General features: G+C 31.9%; 2 protein-coding genes across 2 annotated transcripts; one reads left to right on the top strand and one right to left on the bottom strand.

The window, feature by feature from the left end:
* Positions 1-30: 30 nt before the first annotated feature.
* Positions 31-1,047, bottom strand: LOC126660871 (protein pleiotropic regulatory locus 1-like). The gene has a single exon (XM_050354572.2). The coding sequence runs from the start codon at positions 1,003-1,005 to the stop codon at positions 76-78; it is 930 nt and encodes a 309-aa protein (XP_050210529.1). The 5' UTR covers positions 1,006-1,047; the 3' UTR covers positions 31-75.
* Positions 1,048-13,523: 12,476 nt separating this feature from the next.
* Positions 13,524-15,605, top strand: LOC126660869 (B3 domain-containing transcription factor VRN1-like). The gene is made up of 6 exons (XM_050354571.2): positions 13,524-13,696; positions 13,820-14,228; positions 14,303-14,442; positions 14,537-14,816; positions 14,896-15,056; positions 15,232-15,605. Exons 1-6 carry the CDS (start codon positions 13,601-13,603, stop codon positions 15,478-15,480), a joined length of 1,335 nt encoding a protein of 444 aa, XP_050210528.1. The 5' UTR covers positions 13,524-13,600; the 3' UTR covers positions 15,481-15,605.
* The last annotated feature ends 2,488 nt before the right edge of the window (positions 15,606-18,093 follow it).

The raw sequence follows: 18,093 nt of genomic DNA, 5'->3' as shown, positions 1-18,093 counted from the left end.
TATAAAGATTCATTTTAAATATATATTAGGAAAGAATAAACAGACCACATAAAAAACTAAGTCAATTTATAACAGTCAAATCTCCGGATCAGGTTTCCACATCTGAATCATTCTATCAGTTCCACAAACAATAAGCCTCGAACCCATCCTGTCGAAAGATAAAGTACAAATACCCGCTTCAGAATCCAACAAACCGGGCATCTTCTGAAAATTAACACCACTTCTCCAATCCCACAAATTCAAACTCCCATCATGTGATCCTGAAGCCATGACACCATCATTACTAATATCAATTGCATTAGTTATAGCTTCCGGTTCAGGAACAATATTTTGTAAAAATTCTCCATTCGGAAAGCTAAATTTCTTGATTTCGTTTGATGCAGAGACAAAACAATCTTTTTCTGTCAGATTCAATGCCAATGCACGAACCGTTTTCTTGTGATGGGTCAGAGTTAAAAAATCACTTTTACCGTATCTCAGATCCCAAAACTTGATTGTTGAATCGTTCGAACCCGTGACCACTTCAGGATCCGACCCGCGAGTCAGAACTGAACAAACTGTACCTGTATGTCCTGACAGAACAAGTTCTTGATTTCTTGTACGGACATCCCAAACCCTGGAAACACAATCACGGCCGCCGGTGATTAAATAATTATCGTCACGAAGGAGAGACAAGCAATAGATACCGGAAAGATGACCGTCGTAATTCCGAATTACTTTATTCTGTTCAAGATCCCAGCATTTTACCTGTCCGTCTAATCCGGCAGAGTACATGTAATTAGGTCTTGAACTAACCGCAACACCTCGTACTTGTCCGATATGTCCTGTGAGTGTCAGCTTGATCCTGCCGCTTGCCAGGTCGATTATTCTGATGGAGCCGTCCTCGGAGCCTGCACAGAACCAAGAATTATTGGGACCGAACGCGAGAGATCTCACTTCTAATCCATTGCCGGTGATGAGCCTGTATAATTTCCAGTTAGTATGGGGAACCGAGAGCTGCGGCATTCTTGAAATTTTTCTGTTCGATTTTTAACTTTGAATGAATGTTTTGAATGAAAGGAGGGACTTTATATAGGAGTTTTAGATGCTAAATCCTAAGCCAAACTGAAATCGGATTATGTGAATTCGAATTTGTTTTGAGTCCTAAATTGGGAAGGAATTTGATTTAGAATTGGATTGTGATAAATCCTAAATCATATTAGACAAAATTCTCTAATTAACAGTTAAAATAATTTAAATTTAATTCTATTATTAAATTTTAATTAAATTTATGATTGTTAATTATATAATTGTGTAAGATTATATAAAAATATATATTGCCTTCAATTTGTTAGATTTTATGCAAATCACCTGAGCCAGATTAGATGGTTTAGTAGAAGGACTACCGCCAAACTGGAGCTTTCTTAAGCGTCTGTCTATGTTTTGGGTTCATATTTTATTTGTTTCTCTTATTAACATCGGGAAAATCTTACCTAGATCGGATCCACGGAAAATTCAAGAACCTATTCAATCAAATGTTAGCATCTATTTTCATTTTCCTTACTGTTCGTGTAGCGAATTAATGACGGTTTGGTGTTCTAATTTGTTAAACGAATGTGTTTGGATGGCTCAATAGTAGCCGGGAAGTCCATTTTTGTTTCTTTTGCTTAAGAATGGTTCATCATCTTCATGAGATGACCTTTCTTCCTATATATTTATATATTGCTATTTTTGGCAAAAAAAAAAAACTATTTTCATTTTCCTAATATTTGATTGAATAGATAAATTTTTCGACCGGGTTTAGATAAGAATTTTTCATTAACATTAGGGTTATTATTAATTTGTTTAAACCCAATTCAGTGTTGAATAATATGACATAAATACATTCTAAATTAATTATGTATACTTTACTAACATAGAATTTCATATGTGGTAAAGATTTAATTTATAGAGAATTTATTATCTGATATTCTTAAATATTAACCTTTATATGCATTAATTGATATCATAGATGTCAAATTGTAAATTTCAATTTATTTATTTATTTGCTGTAGAAGAAAAGTTAATATGAATGAATTATCATCTTTTTTAAAATTCTAACTAAACAACATTTATAAGTTTAGTTTTTTTTGAAGCAATTTATAAGTTTAGTTAAACACTAGCATATTATCTGCGCGATGCAGCGGAATATTGTAATTTATATTATTATAAATTATTTTAATAAGACTTTTTATTGAAAAATTGAATTGACATTTTTGATATTTAGGTTTACTATCTTATTTTTTTTTATAGAAATTGTCTAACAGATTTTTCAAATTTTATTAAAATTTTAATCATTAAAATAGCAAGTAAAATTCTATAAAACATAATGCCGATTTTATCAATACTATCATTCATAATTAATTATTTTTTTAATTTATAAATGTGGAAAATTAAATTGTCTAACAGCAAAATAATTCATATTGTTTAATTTGTTTAATCGTTGATGCAAATTTGAAGTCATATATATCATCATAGTTAACTAATAAATTATTAAATAAATTTTGTCTACTATAATATTAACACTTCTTCCACTCTTAAGTAATAGTAGTATTCTTAAACACATACATATTAATAATATAGTTATAGTACTATATTTGTTTTCAGTATAACTATAATATTAAGTAAAATTTTATTAAAAAAATTAAAAGAATTAAATAATGATTGAAAAGTATTAGAATAAAATAATGATTATCACAATCAATGATTTGTAACTATTTTTATAGTTGAAAAACAAACAAATGAATTTTTCATTTATTATATTTATTGAAATAATTTTTTCAAATATTTTACTTAATATTATTTAACGAATAAGGTTAATGTAGGAATATTTTATCACATGGAAAACGGTACAATTATTTTTAAACGGAGTGAGTAATATTGTAGCACATTATTAAAATATTAATATTAATATTAATATAATTTAATTACTCTAAATTTTAACACATTTTATAATATAGTTCTCATTGTTGTAAATTAAATTTTTTATAAAATAAAAGTAAAATATTTGTACTCATTGAGTATTTAGTTATATTTAAGAGTATTTTACATATGTCATTCAATTATCAAATTAACAAAATAATGGTTAGAGATCGTTATAAATTGTGAAAAAATAAATAAAATAAATTTCATTAAATTTATTGAAAATCATTAAAATTTGAAAAGTCCGTTAAAATCAACTTTGATGCATATATTTATAAATTATGAACATCATATTATATAACTAAATACAACTTGAATATAGTAAGTGTTATTTAAAAAAAAAAGATAAACATTTAAACTTACTCTGTTTAATGTTACAGTTTTTATAAGTAATAATATTAAATTTTATTAAATTTGAGTTGGAAATGATAAAAAAATTTATAACTTCAAGTGTTTGAAACATTAATTTAATTTTGAAAAGGCTAAAAATAATATTTTAGGAAAATTCAGGGATATATATATATATATCTATGATTAGCCTTCTCTTTTCTTATATGTGTCCATCTCCATCCAATCAGTTTGCTTTCTTGAGCTCTTTCAACATCTAAGGATAGGTATTTGGTCATTTACAGGTGTTACTCATTTGGCAAGCGGCAGGCTTTTTTTTTTGATTTCTGAACGACAACCATCTCTTTTTGTCGGTTATAACTTTTTGTTATTTCTTGTGCCGTTTGAACAATTATGTCGTTTTTCTTCTGTTTTAATGTATAGTATAATCAGTTAACAATTTTAAATATAATTTTTATTCCTTAATCATAAATCATGTGTTTTAAGTAAATCTATTGGTTGTAAATAATTGTCACGTTAGGATTTCTGAGTAATTTTTATAATTGTATTCCAAAGCTACCCTGCTTATTAAACTACTCATTAAATAAAATGCAATTATCGAAGTTAAATTCTTCACGAATATGATTATAGTCTTTAATTTTTAAACTTAAAACAAAAAAAGCATTCTTTAGTATTAGTAATTTACCTTAAAACAACAATCAAAATAAAAACGGGAATATTAGCTAAAAATTAACTAACAAATTATATCTAACATCAAAATACATTTGTAAAATTTATATATGTATCTCTGTAAGTCTTAAATTAATATATTAAAAAAAAGTAAAAACCAAATTTTTTAACCGAACCGACCAAATAATTTGGTCTGGTTCAGTCTCAATTTGAGCGAAACTTTTGGTTTGGTTCGGTTCAAATATTTAAAAAGTTTTAGTTTGGTCGAGTTCAGTCGATTCCAAACCAAACCAAACCGACCCATAAACATTTTAATTTCCTTAGAAACCTTTCGGTTATGAGATTAGAAATTTAGTAATGCCACATTTTAATTGGCGAAACCTTTTGGTTTCCCAAACAACTGTTTCATATTCCATGGCAACATGTTGGTTCTGTAATTAGTAGTATTAAAGATTATAGCTAATGAATCGTCAAAATAATATTTTCACTCACTACTCATTACTCATTACAGAGCAACAAACTGATTCTTTAGTTTCCTAATGAATTCTTGTCCTTCAAGAGACGGCGGCAGACTGATGTTCACATCAAACACACCCCATTTTTTCAAGATAATTCTTGATCATCGAAACCTTGTAAGTAGTATTTTTTTTATTTTTTCTTTAATCATTTCTTGATCATGGAAACATAATTTTCTTTATAACTGTATGCAGTACATTCCAAGAAAATTTGTCAGACTCTACGGAAACAATCTGCCAAATTCCATAGTCCTGAAAGTTCCAAGTGGTGCGAAATGGAAAATAGAATTAACAAAATGTGATGGTGAGATTTGGTTTCAGAATGGCTGGCAAGAGTTTGTGAAGTATTACTCTATAGCTTATGGCTCCTTTCTAGTTTTTCAATTCAATCTGAATTCTGAATTCAATGTAACGATATTCGATACGAGTACGTTAGAAATAGATTATCCGTTAGATATCGCCAGCAGAAACAATGCAGAAGTTAATCTCACGAAAGAGATTCGTCAAGAAACTGAAAGTGATGTTTCTGTTGAGATCTTGAATCACAAAATAAGAAAATCACCAATTTTATTTCCTCAGCCTCCTAATAAGAAAATCAAGCTAGAGATGTCCACAGGTATGCAATTTTTGCAGAAAACAGTTATTATAAATTCTTGATTTTATAAATTTTTGCAGATTAATTAATTAATCTTGAATTCTTGATTTTTGTAGGAAATAGAGCAAAATCATTGACACCTCAGGAAAAAGCTGAAGCAATTAAAAGAGCAGCCTCTAATTTTAACTCTGAAAATCCTTACTTCATGGTTGCAATGCAGCCAACTTTTCTTCACTGTGGTAATAACTATAGACTGGTAAACATTTCGATTTCAAACTTTGTTTAAAATTCTAAATTTTGATTCTTTCTCAGGATTGTAAATTTTGATCAAAATGTAATTGTTTTGGTAGACTTTACCAGCAAGCTTTGTGAAGAATTTTTTCAACAAGCCGCAAGGCAGTGCTACACTTAGTACTGCTGATGGAAATTTATGGTCTGTTGAGTACAAGTGCTACGCCTCGTCAGCGTATATTGGTCAAGGTTGGAGAAAATTTGCAATCGGAAATAGTTTGGAAATCGGAGATGTTTGTGTCTTTGAACTGATTGATTGTGCTAATACGATATTGAAAGTCGCCATTTTTCGACATATCGAAGAAGCTGCCAAGAGCACATCACTTGGTAAGTATATGAGTTATACCGATACTTCTACAGTCTTATATTTCCGCATTTTGTTTATGTTTCTGAAAAAATATATTGTTTTTGCATTTTCCATTTTAACATTTCATTGTTGATGTTATTCAGGAAACAACAAGAAAATGAAACAAGAAGAGAGTTGTGGCAATGTGAAGACTGTCGAAAGGCGTTTAAGCTCAAATTTTCCTAAAGCTGTTGAAGCTGCCAACAAATTTACATCGGTGAATCCGTTCTTCAAAGCGAATATATCTCGCCGCCTTAGCATAGTGGTAGGGTTTAGAAAATATCAATGCATAATATATATTCACATTTGCTGCATAAATATCGATTTAGAAAATGTTGAGACGAAAATGTTTGGATTTTCGTAGTTTCAGAAACATTTCCGCAAACGGAAATGAAAAATGGAAATATAGACCTTGATAAGTTTCCGTGTAAAGTAACATTTTAATTGTGCTGTTGTTCTGATGTGCTGAGCTTTGTTGTTGTTGTGCAGAGTGTACCTGCCGAGTTTGCGATGAAATGCAGCAAGAAAAGCACGGAGAACGTATGGTTACAAATTGGAAACAGAAAGTGGGGTGTCAAATTAATCATCAACCGTTCATCTCATGGTTGTTTGTCTGCAGGATTCAGTTTATTTGCAAGAGAAAATAGTCTGAAAGCAGGAGATGTTTGCATCTTTGAGTTGATCAATTTTGAATTGCTTCTGCTTAAACTAACCATTTTCAGAAATATTGTAAAGTAACTTCTTGTTTATCTTATTTTATATGCTGAAACTGATTTGTTAAGTATTTCAAGATTTGTATTTTAGAGTCGAATTCAAAGTTAACAGTTTTTCGACTCGAATACTTTATCATAAGATTCCAATTTCAGTAAGATCAAAAAGACTTGGCTAATGAAGAAATTTAAGAATGCAAATGCAAAATCTATTTCCAAATCACACAATCAAACAAATACGGATTGTTACTAATATAATTTTTTTCTTCTAAATATATATTAAGCATAATAAACACAATGAAAACACTAATATCAGAAAACCAATTTACAACCATCAAATTTCTTCATTAGGTTACACATCTGAATTAATAGTTTTATCAGCACCACAATAATAATCCTCGAACCTGTCCTGTCGAAACGATAAAGTATGAATACCTGCTTCATAATCCAACGAACCGGGGCCCAATTTTATCTGCCTTTTCTATTAATTAGCACCACAAAACATTAATAAAACATAAAAGAATTATAAATTATCTTCAATTTGTAAGAATATATGGCCATATTGGGCTAAGTTATAGAACTATCTTTAATATGTATGCAGGCAGACTTATAAGAATTATCCCATTCAAAATTTCGATCCAATTTTTCTATTAATTTCAAATTCACGTCAGTTATTGTCTAGACCCACTTTAGTGTTGAATAAATATTTTTTTTATTCCGAATTGATAAATTACTTTATTATTTTTTTTGTCCTCTCTGTATGCAAAAAGACAAGAAAAAAGATCTCAACTTTTAGAAATGCTTACACTAAATTTTCACCAAAATAAATTAAATAATTTAAACTCTATCACTACAACCCTTCATATGCTACAAAACCAAAACCAAAATCAAATCTTTATTAAATATCAAATATGAATGCTTTTGATCAGATCTATATTATCTTTGCTATTTTAAATAATTCAGTAGACACCAAAATTAGAGAATAAGAAAATATCTGAAAACAGATCCAAAATAAAATCAAACATGAACAAAAGTCTACCTTTATTGCAAAATAACATAATCAAGAACTATTCTTTAAAAAGGAATTACGGAAGAAACATTCCATAAGACGGAATTAAAGTGATAACTGACGGGATTTAAACCAATATTGAATTGGCAATTAAAAGGAAATAGATGCACAACCATACACATGGAAAGAGAGAAAAATGAAATAAGGAATTTTAGTGATGATGATCAAACAATAGTGAATAAAATTAAAATAAGGAAAATAAGATCAACTGATAAAGATGTCGGTTTTAACAGGATCTAAAATTTGAGTAGTGCTAAATCAAAAGTCTATTTTAATCTCTTTGATAGGTGGGTAAAATACACTAAATAATAAAATTAGAGAAAGAGGGGGGTAAGTTATTAGTTTTCAATCTGCACATGACATTTAAAACTGGATTAAAGTAATAATCAATCAATCATATGAATAATTACATGAAAGATATAATGTGTTGCTTGTGCTCAAGAGTGTAAATTAATATTATCATATAGGTTTCAAGATTTGCATTTATAGATACACTTAATTGTTCATAATATTTGACAAGTGTGTATTATCTACTGTTCTGTGCCATGTACATTGAGTTCCTTTTATATCTCCAGTTTTAACACATAGAAGACCTGGAGAGTAGTCCTTTCAATTACATGTTTATTTTGGAGCATATGTTGCTTTTTATTCTTTCCTATTTTATTAAATTAACAACACGTTTCTTTTTATACTAATTTGTTTATTCTTTAAATCGCAGAGACAGCTATTATGGTGGAGTAGAGTTGATGTTCTCATCAACTCTTAATATTTATATAATTGGAATTATTTCAAGCAATAATTTAACTAGATAGTAAATTATAATTCTTTCATTAGATTTTATTTCTAAAATTTCATATGTGGTTTTTTTTAATATACAGGTTTGGTTTGAATCGATTTTCGGATTACATTCAGAATTATTGCCTCATAGCTCTTTTGTAGAGTGGTGGAACGCGTTAACGCAAAGTTTGCTTCATTTGGGAAGAACTAAAAGAAGATTTGGTAATATGTGTTTTTATAATATGGCAAATTTGGAAAGCGCGTAATGAAGCGGTATTTCGAAAAGGCCATTGGCCAGCATCGTTGATTATCACAAAAGCGTCTGCAGACCAACAAGAGTATATTTTGGCAACAAAAAAGACATCTGCAATACACAACAGGCAAAGTATTTCCATCTCTACATGTGTCAATAATTCTGTTTGGTTACCGCCACCGATTGGATTTTACAAAGTCAATTTTGATGGTGCTATAGATTTGAATAAACATATAGGGGCTATTGGCTTTGTAGTTCGTGATATTACAGGTAAAGTCATCTTGGCTGGGGCTGATAGGAGTAAATTACTCCTATAATATAGAGTGTTTTGATGCATTTTAGTGTCTCTTATTATGCACTTTGAGGTATTTTTATATCTTATTTGTGTGCTTGAGCGTTTCAGGATTATGGAGCGTTAGGATGCATTTTTGGCGTAAAAAGAAGGAGATTCAAAGAAAGGAAGCGAAGAGCAAAGCCGGAAGCGAAAGAATCGGAGAAGTCCTAGAGGCCAGAAGCATTGCACGGATCGTGCACCTCATTGCACGGATCGTGCATCTCTCAGAACCATGGGCAGAAGCTTTTGAAGATTGTTGCACGATTCGTGCAAGCTTGGATAAGTTGAGTTGCACGGATCGTGCAATGGCTTATTCGAGGGATTCAGAAAATTGAAGAAAAGGACTAAGGCTTTTGCATATTTCCTCTTTTGGCCCAACACTCATTTGTAGGATGTTTTTATTTCCTTTTTGAGACTACTATATGTACTACCTTATGATTCAAATTAGGGTATGCAACATTCATTATTTTTGATTCCTTTTGTGTTGCCTCCTAAAAAATAGTTTAGAATCTCTTTAGAGTAGTGTGCTCCATCTTTTCCACCATTGTTGGTGAAGTGAAGCTTTTAATGTTTTGATTGAACAAGGTCTTTTATTAATTAATGCAAGTTTATTTATTGTGGAATCTTCATTATCTTTTATGAGTTATTGTTCTTCCATTTTACTTAAGGTAATCTTTCTCTACTTCTTAATGTTTAGTTGTTTGATTAGTGCTTGTATTGAGAACTTAGCCATGAGTGGCTAAGCCCCTTGTTAGGGGGTTGGTATGATAGCCTAGGGTTGTATGATTGGTTGGTTCTTAATGTTGTTTACTCATGTTTTACTCCTATTGCTTATTGCTTGTTTAGGATTAGCTACCCTAAGCATGTTTAGAGTTTGATTGATGCACCGAGAGGTGGTTGATTAGATTGACTAATAGGATTGAAAACCTAGGTTTTAGAGCGCCACGAGAGTGGGTTTGAACTTAGGTGGCCCTAGAGTTGATTGATTAATCGCTAGTTAATTGTTTGGTTTTGCCTTGTAACACGAGAGTGAGCTTGGTATTGATTAGGTGATTAGGTAGCGGTTTTGTTGTTCCTTGAGGCTCGAGAGAGCGGGAATAACGCTTTAGACTTCACTCGGCCCTTGAAATACTTCCGATTTGACCAACCATGAATGCATGACCTAGGTGTGATTGCCAATCCCTTGACGTTTCCCTTTATTGATTCTAAATCGTTGATAATTAGTGCTTTTTGAGTTATTGCATTTTAGCGTTTAGTTGATTCTTAGTTGTTAGAATTGTTACCTAAAACCAATCTTTATTTGTGCTTTCCGAATTGAATTTCATAAGCGATTTCACTCACTTTAAACCTTTAGTCCTCGTGGGATCGACATCCGACTTCCGGATTTACTATGAGTTGGGTTTTTTCTCAACAGGCTCGGCGTTTTCCTAGTGTAGTGAAGCCATATGTGGTAGAAGCGCTGGGATTACGAACATCAATGGAGGAATTGCTGCAAACAGATTATCATCATTTAATTTTTGAAGGTGATTGTCAGGTTCTTATTAATGCAGTTAATTCCTCCTGTATCGACGACAGAGATGCTGGAGTGGTCTTAATTGATATCATTAGCCTAATTTCTCAATTCTCAGAAGTTAGATTTCAGTATGTCCGTCGTGATTGTAATTGGGTGGCCCACATGGTGGCCAAACAAGCCCTTCTCAATGACTGCTTCTGCAGTAATCATCATTTACTTTTAGACTGGCTCTCTCAGTTATGTTGAGGAGTCACATATTCTGTACTTTTGACACTTCTATTAATGAAGCATTTGCCTTTGGTAAAAAAAAAAATTATTAGGCACCTTCTAATTGTGATAAATAATTTATAGATTAAAAATCATATTTTATCCTTAATAAATTGGGTTAAAGACTCTGAGGGTCACTCAACTTTGCTCAAGTTGCAAAATGATCACCCAATTTTAAAACGTTACAAAATGGTTACCGTATAATAAAAAGACGACTTCCGGTGGTCCCTAAATGAATTCCGGCCAATTGTTTTCCTATGTGGCACCGGAGTCCGAGTCACCCCTTCCCCCCACGCCATGTCATCATCCCCTTCCTCATTTTTTTAAATTAAACACCAAAAATAAAATAAAAAATTAACTAATTATTTCCTACCACCTACACCCATCACCGGCCACCATCTACACCCATCATCGGCCGCCACCATCACCGCCTTCCAGCTACACCCATCACCAGCCACCACCCTTCCCGTCGCCTCCGTTACTCGTCGTCTGTGACGAACTCTCTTCACCAAGAAATTCCATTGTTATAGAAACCCTCTTCTCCGTCCGTCCATCGTCGCCGAATCAAATTTCCTCTTCATGATTACTGAATGTGTATTAAATTCTTGTACTGAAAAGAAGGGAATTTCTAACAACTAAAAGTCTCACTAAACTGAAAAGTTGAAGAATGTAAGCTCAGTATACAGAATTTGTAAAATGGCAGAGATGAATGGAATCGGAATTGCTTTTCCTACTTCAAACGAGGAGAGAGAGATCTCTTCGTCATGAGAAAACCCAGACGAAAATAGATTTCTTCGTCATGAGAAAACCCAGACGAAGAGAGGTTTCTTCGTCTGAATTCAAAACCAGACGAAGAGATCTCTCTTTGTCTGGTTTCCAGACGAAGCTCTTCGTATGGGGATTAACGCTGGAGACGAACCCTTGAAGGTATGAATAGTGGCCTGAAAGTAGGAGGTGGTGGCGCCTGCAAGAAGGAAAAGATGTGGTTTTAGGGTTTTTTTTGTTATGAAGAAGGAGAAGATGACGTGGCAAAATGACATGGTAAATTGCAAAATTATGGTATGACATGGCAAAGGGGGAGGGGTGACTCGGACTCCAATGCCACGTAGGAAAAGAATTGGCCGGAATTCATTTAGGGACCGCCGGAAATCGTCTTTTTATTGTACGGTAACTATTTTATAACGTTTTAAAATTGAGTGACCATTTTGCAACTTGGACAAAGTTGAGTGACTCTCATAATTGGGTAATTGATTCTGGGGGTCACTCAACTTACACAATATATCAAAATGATCACTGAACTAAAAAACGCTACAAAGTGCTCACTAAACTTTCGATTTTGTATCACAGGGAAGTCACTATCCCATTTCCGGCCATTTTTATCACAAGTGGCAGCCGGATTTTTTTTATAGTCCATGTCACAAGCCACGTCATTTGAAAAAAGATCAATTCACCTCCTCAACTTTGCACATATTTTTCAAAATAAAAATTAATAATCTTATTTACATTCTAGCCATCTTCCATTGCTCAATTGCTCTTCAAGAACAAAAATTAGAAATTACTGAAGATGGCAACAGCAAGAATTAATGCAGCAACATCACCAACAGCAAAAAAGATGGTTTTGGTAAAAAAATGAAGATTACAACACACAAACAAGATCTGTACTCATCAAAACAATAAGAAAAATTAGGTTTTCCAATTATAACCAACTGAACCAAAACACAGCAACTCAGATGAAGAGGAAATTTTCTTCAGCTTCATAACCAACCGCCTCCTCCAAACGAAGAGGAGCTTTGTCTGGTTCAAACCCAGACGAAGATCTCTTCGTCTGGCTTAAACCCAGACAAAGATTATGTCTGGGTTTGAACCAGACGAAGCTCCTCTTCGTCTTGTTCAACCCAGATGAACAATGGGGGTTTCATGGCAGCTTGACATGGCGGCGAGTAGAGGTGGCAGCGGCTGGTGGCGAGGTGTTGAAGGGTTGTTGTTGCTCCTGCCGGCGGCAGTGCGAGGTGAAGATGGTGAAGGAGTATTAATTAATTCTAATTAGGTTAAAATGGTAAAAAAGAAGAAAAGCTCCTTAGTTTTTGTTTTAATTAAAATTTGATATATTATTGGAAATATTAAAAACGGGGAGTTTTGATTTTAGTCAAAAAGATGTCGATGAGCTGGAGGAGAAAGAGAGGGTTTGAGGATTCAGATGTCCACTTAAGCAAAAATAGGCCGGAATACAACGAGTGACCTCCCTGTGATACAAAAACAAAAGTCCAGGTAGCATTTTGTAGCGTTTTTTAGTTCAGTGACCTTTTTGTTAGATTGGGTAAGTTGGATGACCTCCAAAATCAATTACCCCTCATAATTTTTAACCCTTTAATAAATTGTATAGTTATTCTCAAATGAATTGATTTGCACCATATGCGAATATAAATTGCACAACTAGTTTATATAAAAAAAATAACTAATTTATAGAGGGACACTTTCTTCATAGATTTAGAGGAAAGTTTTAACACTAATTTAAATTTCATTGATATTATAGAGGTACACTTTCTTCATAGAATTTCTGAATTACACTATTTCATTGATATTATTCAAATATATAATGAACTAATTTAAATTTGGTCGGTTTCGGTTGATTTCAAAATGAACCGAACCGACGGATGGATTATAGTAATTTAATTTCTAAGAAACATTTTGGTTGGAAAATAAGGTTAAATAGAAATTCTGTAACTCCACATGTTTTACATTCCAAAGCAACCTGTTGGTTCTGTAATATTTAAGGGATTATGGATATATAAATCGTAAAAACAGTTGATTTCTGATTATCCCAATGCACAATTTAGTCTTATTAAATTCACCATCTCATCAAATTAAAGAGCCAACTACCATCTGCATACACTTCAATTAATTTGCATCTTTTAGCCTTTGGTTGCATAACTTAGTCTTTAACATAACTCATTCACTCACTACTCATTGCCAATGGATTCTTGTCCTCCAAGAGACAACCGGAGGCCGATGTTCAAATCAAAAACACCCCGTTTTTTCAAGATTATTCTTGATGAACATGCAAAATTTGTAAGTTAATTTTTCATCTATTTTTTTCATCATTTTTTGATCTGCATGCATCACTTATAAGAAGAAAATAGAGTTTCTAATTTCACCATGATAACATAAATTTCTATGTATTTGCATGCACAGTACATTCCAAGAAAATTTGTCAGACTCTACGGAAACGATCTGTCGAGTTCAGTAGTCCTGAAAGTTCCAACCGGTGCAAAATGGAAACTAGAATTAGTCAAATCTGATGGTGAGATTTGGTTCCAGGAGGGCTGGCCGGAGTTTGTCAAGTTTTACTCTATAGCTTACGGGTTCTTTCTAGTTTTTGAATGCACTCAAACAAATTCTGAATTCAATGTAATTATATTTGATAAGAGTGCTTTAGAAATAGATTATCCCTTAGGGATCTCCAACAGAAACAATCAAAAATCTAATCGTGAACAAGAGATTCGTCAAGAAACTGAAATCTTGAATCCTAAACCAAAAGGGAAATCACCAATTTTATTTCCTCAGCCTCCTAATAAGAAAATAAGGCTTAAGGAGTCCACAGGTATGTAATTATTACAAATTCTTGATTTTATATATTTATGCAGATTAATTAATCTCGAGTTCTTGATTTTGTAGGAAATAGAGCACAAACATTGACACCTCAGGAAAAAGCTGAAGCAATCAAAAGAGCAGCTTCTGATTTTAAATCTGAAAATCCTTACTTTATGGTTGTAATGCAGCCAAGTTTTCTTCACTGTGGTGATAATTATAGACTGGTAAACATTTCGATTTCAAACTTCGTTTAAAATTCTGAATTCCGATTCTTTCTCAGGATTGTAAATTTTGACTGAAATGTAATTGTTTTGGTAGAGTATACCAGCAAGCTTTGTAAAGGAATATTTCCACAAGAAACAAGGCAGTGCTATGCTTAGTACTATTGATGGGAATTTATGGGCTGTTGAGTATAATCATTACGTCTCCAGTGGTTTTTGGGTAGCAAAAATCAATCGAGGTTGGAAAGAATTTGCAATCGGAAATCATTTGGAAATTGGTGATGTTTGCGTCTTTGAACTGATCGATGACACTAATACTACATTGAAAGTCGCCATTTTTCGACGTATCAAAGAACCTACTGGGAGCCCATCACTTCGTAAGCTTCACTATGAAACTCTGAAATTTACTGAAATCCTGAAACAGAACTAAACCTGCTTTTAACTGATATTTTTCAGGAAACGACAAGAAAATGAAAGATGAAGAGAATTTTGGCGATGAGAAGACTGTCCAAAGGCATTTATGCTCAAATTTTTCTAAAGCTGTTGAAGCTGCCAACAAATTTACATCCGTGAATCCGTTCTTCAAAGCGAATATATCATCTGGCGCTAGCATAGTGGTACGGCTTTGAACAATATATATAAAATGCATAGTTTTTAATTGCCATACTAATATAAACCGACTAGTGTGCTGATGTTTACGTAACTTTAGTTGTGCTTTTGTTTTGATCATTCTCCGATGCTATTATCATAAACCGACCAGTATGCTGATGCTTTTTTTTCGTCGTTGTGCAGTATGTGCCATCTGAATTTGTGATGAAATGCAGCAAGAAAAGAACAGTATGGTTACAAATTGGGCACAAAAAGTGGGCTGTCAAATTAATTATCAACCATTCATCTTATCGTAAGGGTTGTTTGTCTGCAGGATTCAGTTTATTTGCAAACGAAAATTGTCTGAAAGCAGGAGATGTTTGCATTTTTGAGTTGATCAATTCTGAATTGCTTCTGCTCAAAGTAACCGTTTTCAGAAATACTGTGGAGTAACTTCTTGAATACCTCCTTTTTGTAGTGAGGAAGAGATTTAACTCTACTAATTCCCACTAATTTGTATTAATTTATATGCTGAAACGGATTTGGTAATGCTAATCAGCTCTATGGTTCTGTAATTATTTTGGAATTAAGTGATGAATAACTTCATAGAGTCTAAAGTTGGTAGAGTTAAATTTGCTATGATTTTGCAAGTTAAGAAATTTGGTTTGTTAATAGTAGGGGTGGCCACAGTTCACAAACTGCCATTCCATTTCGGAATCCCGGTTCATGGTCAAATCCGGTCGTTCTGCATTTCCGCAATTGTTTGGATCCAGTTCTGTGTTTGACCTGTTCTGGGCCGGGTTTGGACTCGTACACAATTCAACCCGACTCGTAGCCACCTCTAGTTAATAGTCGTATATAATATTTTTTTGGCAATTTAATCACGTATCATGTAGGCTTCCGAGTCATGTGCCATATCAGATGGAATTGACCGCTAATCAATCAAACCAAATCAAAATTTAATTTGGCTTGTTTTTGGGTTAATTTGATTCGGTTATGATTAATAATTTTAATAAATTTGGTTGATTTGATTTGGTTTGTTTTTTCATATGATATTTCGAAGCTAATCGAATTAAGAAATAACTAACTTGTACTTCATTGATGGGAGAATTCTATTTGCATTGTGAGTAATTTTTTCAGCTAAACACATAATATATATGTTTGAGTTTAATTTGAAAGACGTGGTGGCCTAAATGAACAAGGCTAATCCCCTGAAAAACCCCTCACCTTTCAATTTCCTTTAATTTGCACCCTCACCTTTCAAAATCCCCAATTTTACCCTAATTTTCACCTTTCACTTTCAATTACACCCTTAAATATTAAATTGACCTATTTTTACTGCAAAAAGTTCAAATTAATACTTTATATTTCAACAAATATTATAAATAGTATCCAATGTAATTAATTTTATGGAATTAAAACAGTAAAATTAAATAAAAGTGAATGTGAAATTTAGTAATTTTTGAAATATTTTTTAGAGAAGATGCTTTTATTGTTGAAATTTTAACATTTAGTACTATTTAGAAAATGAGTAAAAATAAAAAATATTGATTTGAAATTTTTTGAGTGAAAAAAGGTCAATTTAATATTTGGAGGGTGCAATTGAAAATGAAAGGTGGTAATTAGGATAAAATTGGAAATTTTGAAAGGTGAAGGTGCAAACGAAAGGGGGTTGAAAGGTGAGGGGATTTTTAGAGGATTAGCCAATGAAGAATACAGAAGTGGATGTTTTTCTTTTCTATAAAAATACATCTTTTTGTCTAAATAATTTGGCCAAATATGCTCCTTTTGTATTTGTTTTTAAATATACTTTTATTTTATAAAATAACAGTTTTAGTAAATTATTGGTAAATTTTTGTAGGTAGTTGATTTTTGATTAAAAATCAATTTTTTAGAAAGTGTATTTTTATAAATAGATCTAATGACCACCACCTTTTAACTTATTTTCAATTTCACCCTAATATTGCTACTTCGTCAATTGCATCCAAATTCACACCTTTGAACTTCAATTTTATTCTCAAAATTAATTTGGATTCTATTCCACTTGAAAAAATTCATAAAAATACTTGTAAAATACGAATTTGAGCTCTTTCTAACCCAAAAAATTAAAAAATGACAGATGTATTTGAACTTTTTTCATATAGAAATAAGATCAATTTCGTATTTGAGAGTGAAACTGAAGTTCAAAGGCATAGATTTAGGTGCAATTAATAAAAGGCAAAAATACTGAAAACTCCCCCACCTTTGAATTTTTTTTCAATTCCACCACCACCTAGGAGAATTCTCAATTGCACCCGGTTTTCAGTTTTCATCTGTACCCCAAAATAAAAAAAATTGATAATTTAATGATAAAATTATTAAAACCAACTAAATAGAGGGATTGTATCATTATTATTTCCATTTGAAAAAAACAAATAAATTAGTATATGAAGGATTAATTTAAACTTTTTTCTAAATAAAAAGAGGTCATTTTAGTCAATTGGGGTACAGACGCAAACTGAAAACCCTAAATAGGGTGGAATTGAAAATTCTCCTACGTGGTGGTGCAATTGAAAACAAAGTCAAAGATGGAGGGTTTTTAAGTATTTTTGCCTTAATAAAATTGCAACGTTAGAGTGAAATTAAAAAAAGGAAAAAAAATGAGTGGTTTTTAGTTAACAAACCTTGTAAATATAGCTTCAAAAAACTTTATCTCTGTCAAAAATAATAAAAAAATATTTTTGCAAAAAGAAAAGAAAAATCATATAGAATGTAATTTCCTGAATTTAAATTGTATTGAGTTAAACAATTTTTTTTATATAACTTACAGAGGATTCAATTAATCTCTTGCACAAACACACACATCAGTCTAATGAGCATAAAACTTACAATCTTAATATATTATCTTACACACTGTCTCATACTCTCTTGCGTTGCACACAATATTTAATGCTCACCAGGCCTATTTTTATAGACCAAACTATATTTAGAATTCAGAAGAAGTAGGATATGTTAAAATAATTTTAAATTTAATAATAACATTAATTAATTTTTTATAATCTTTCTTATTTCTAGTAGAGCCGGCAA

The sequence above is a fragment of the Mercurialis annua genome, linkage group LG8, assembly GCF_937616625.2.
Source record: "Mercurialis annua linkage group LG8, ddMerAnnu1.2, whole genome shotgun sequence".
Lineage (NCBI taxonomy): Eukaryota > Viridiplantae > Streptophyta > Magnoliopsida > Malpighiales > Euphorbiaceae > Mercurialis > Mercurialis annua.
This window is presented reverse-complemented; position numbering and strand designations above follow the sequence as displayed.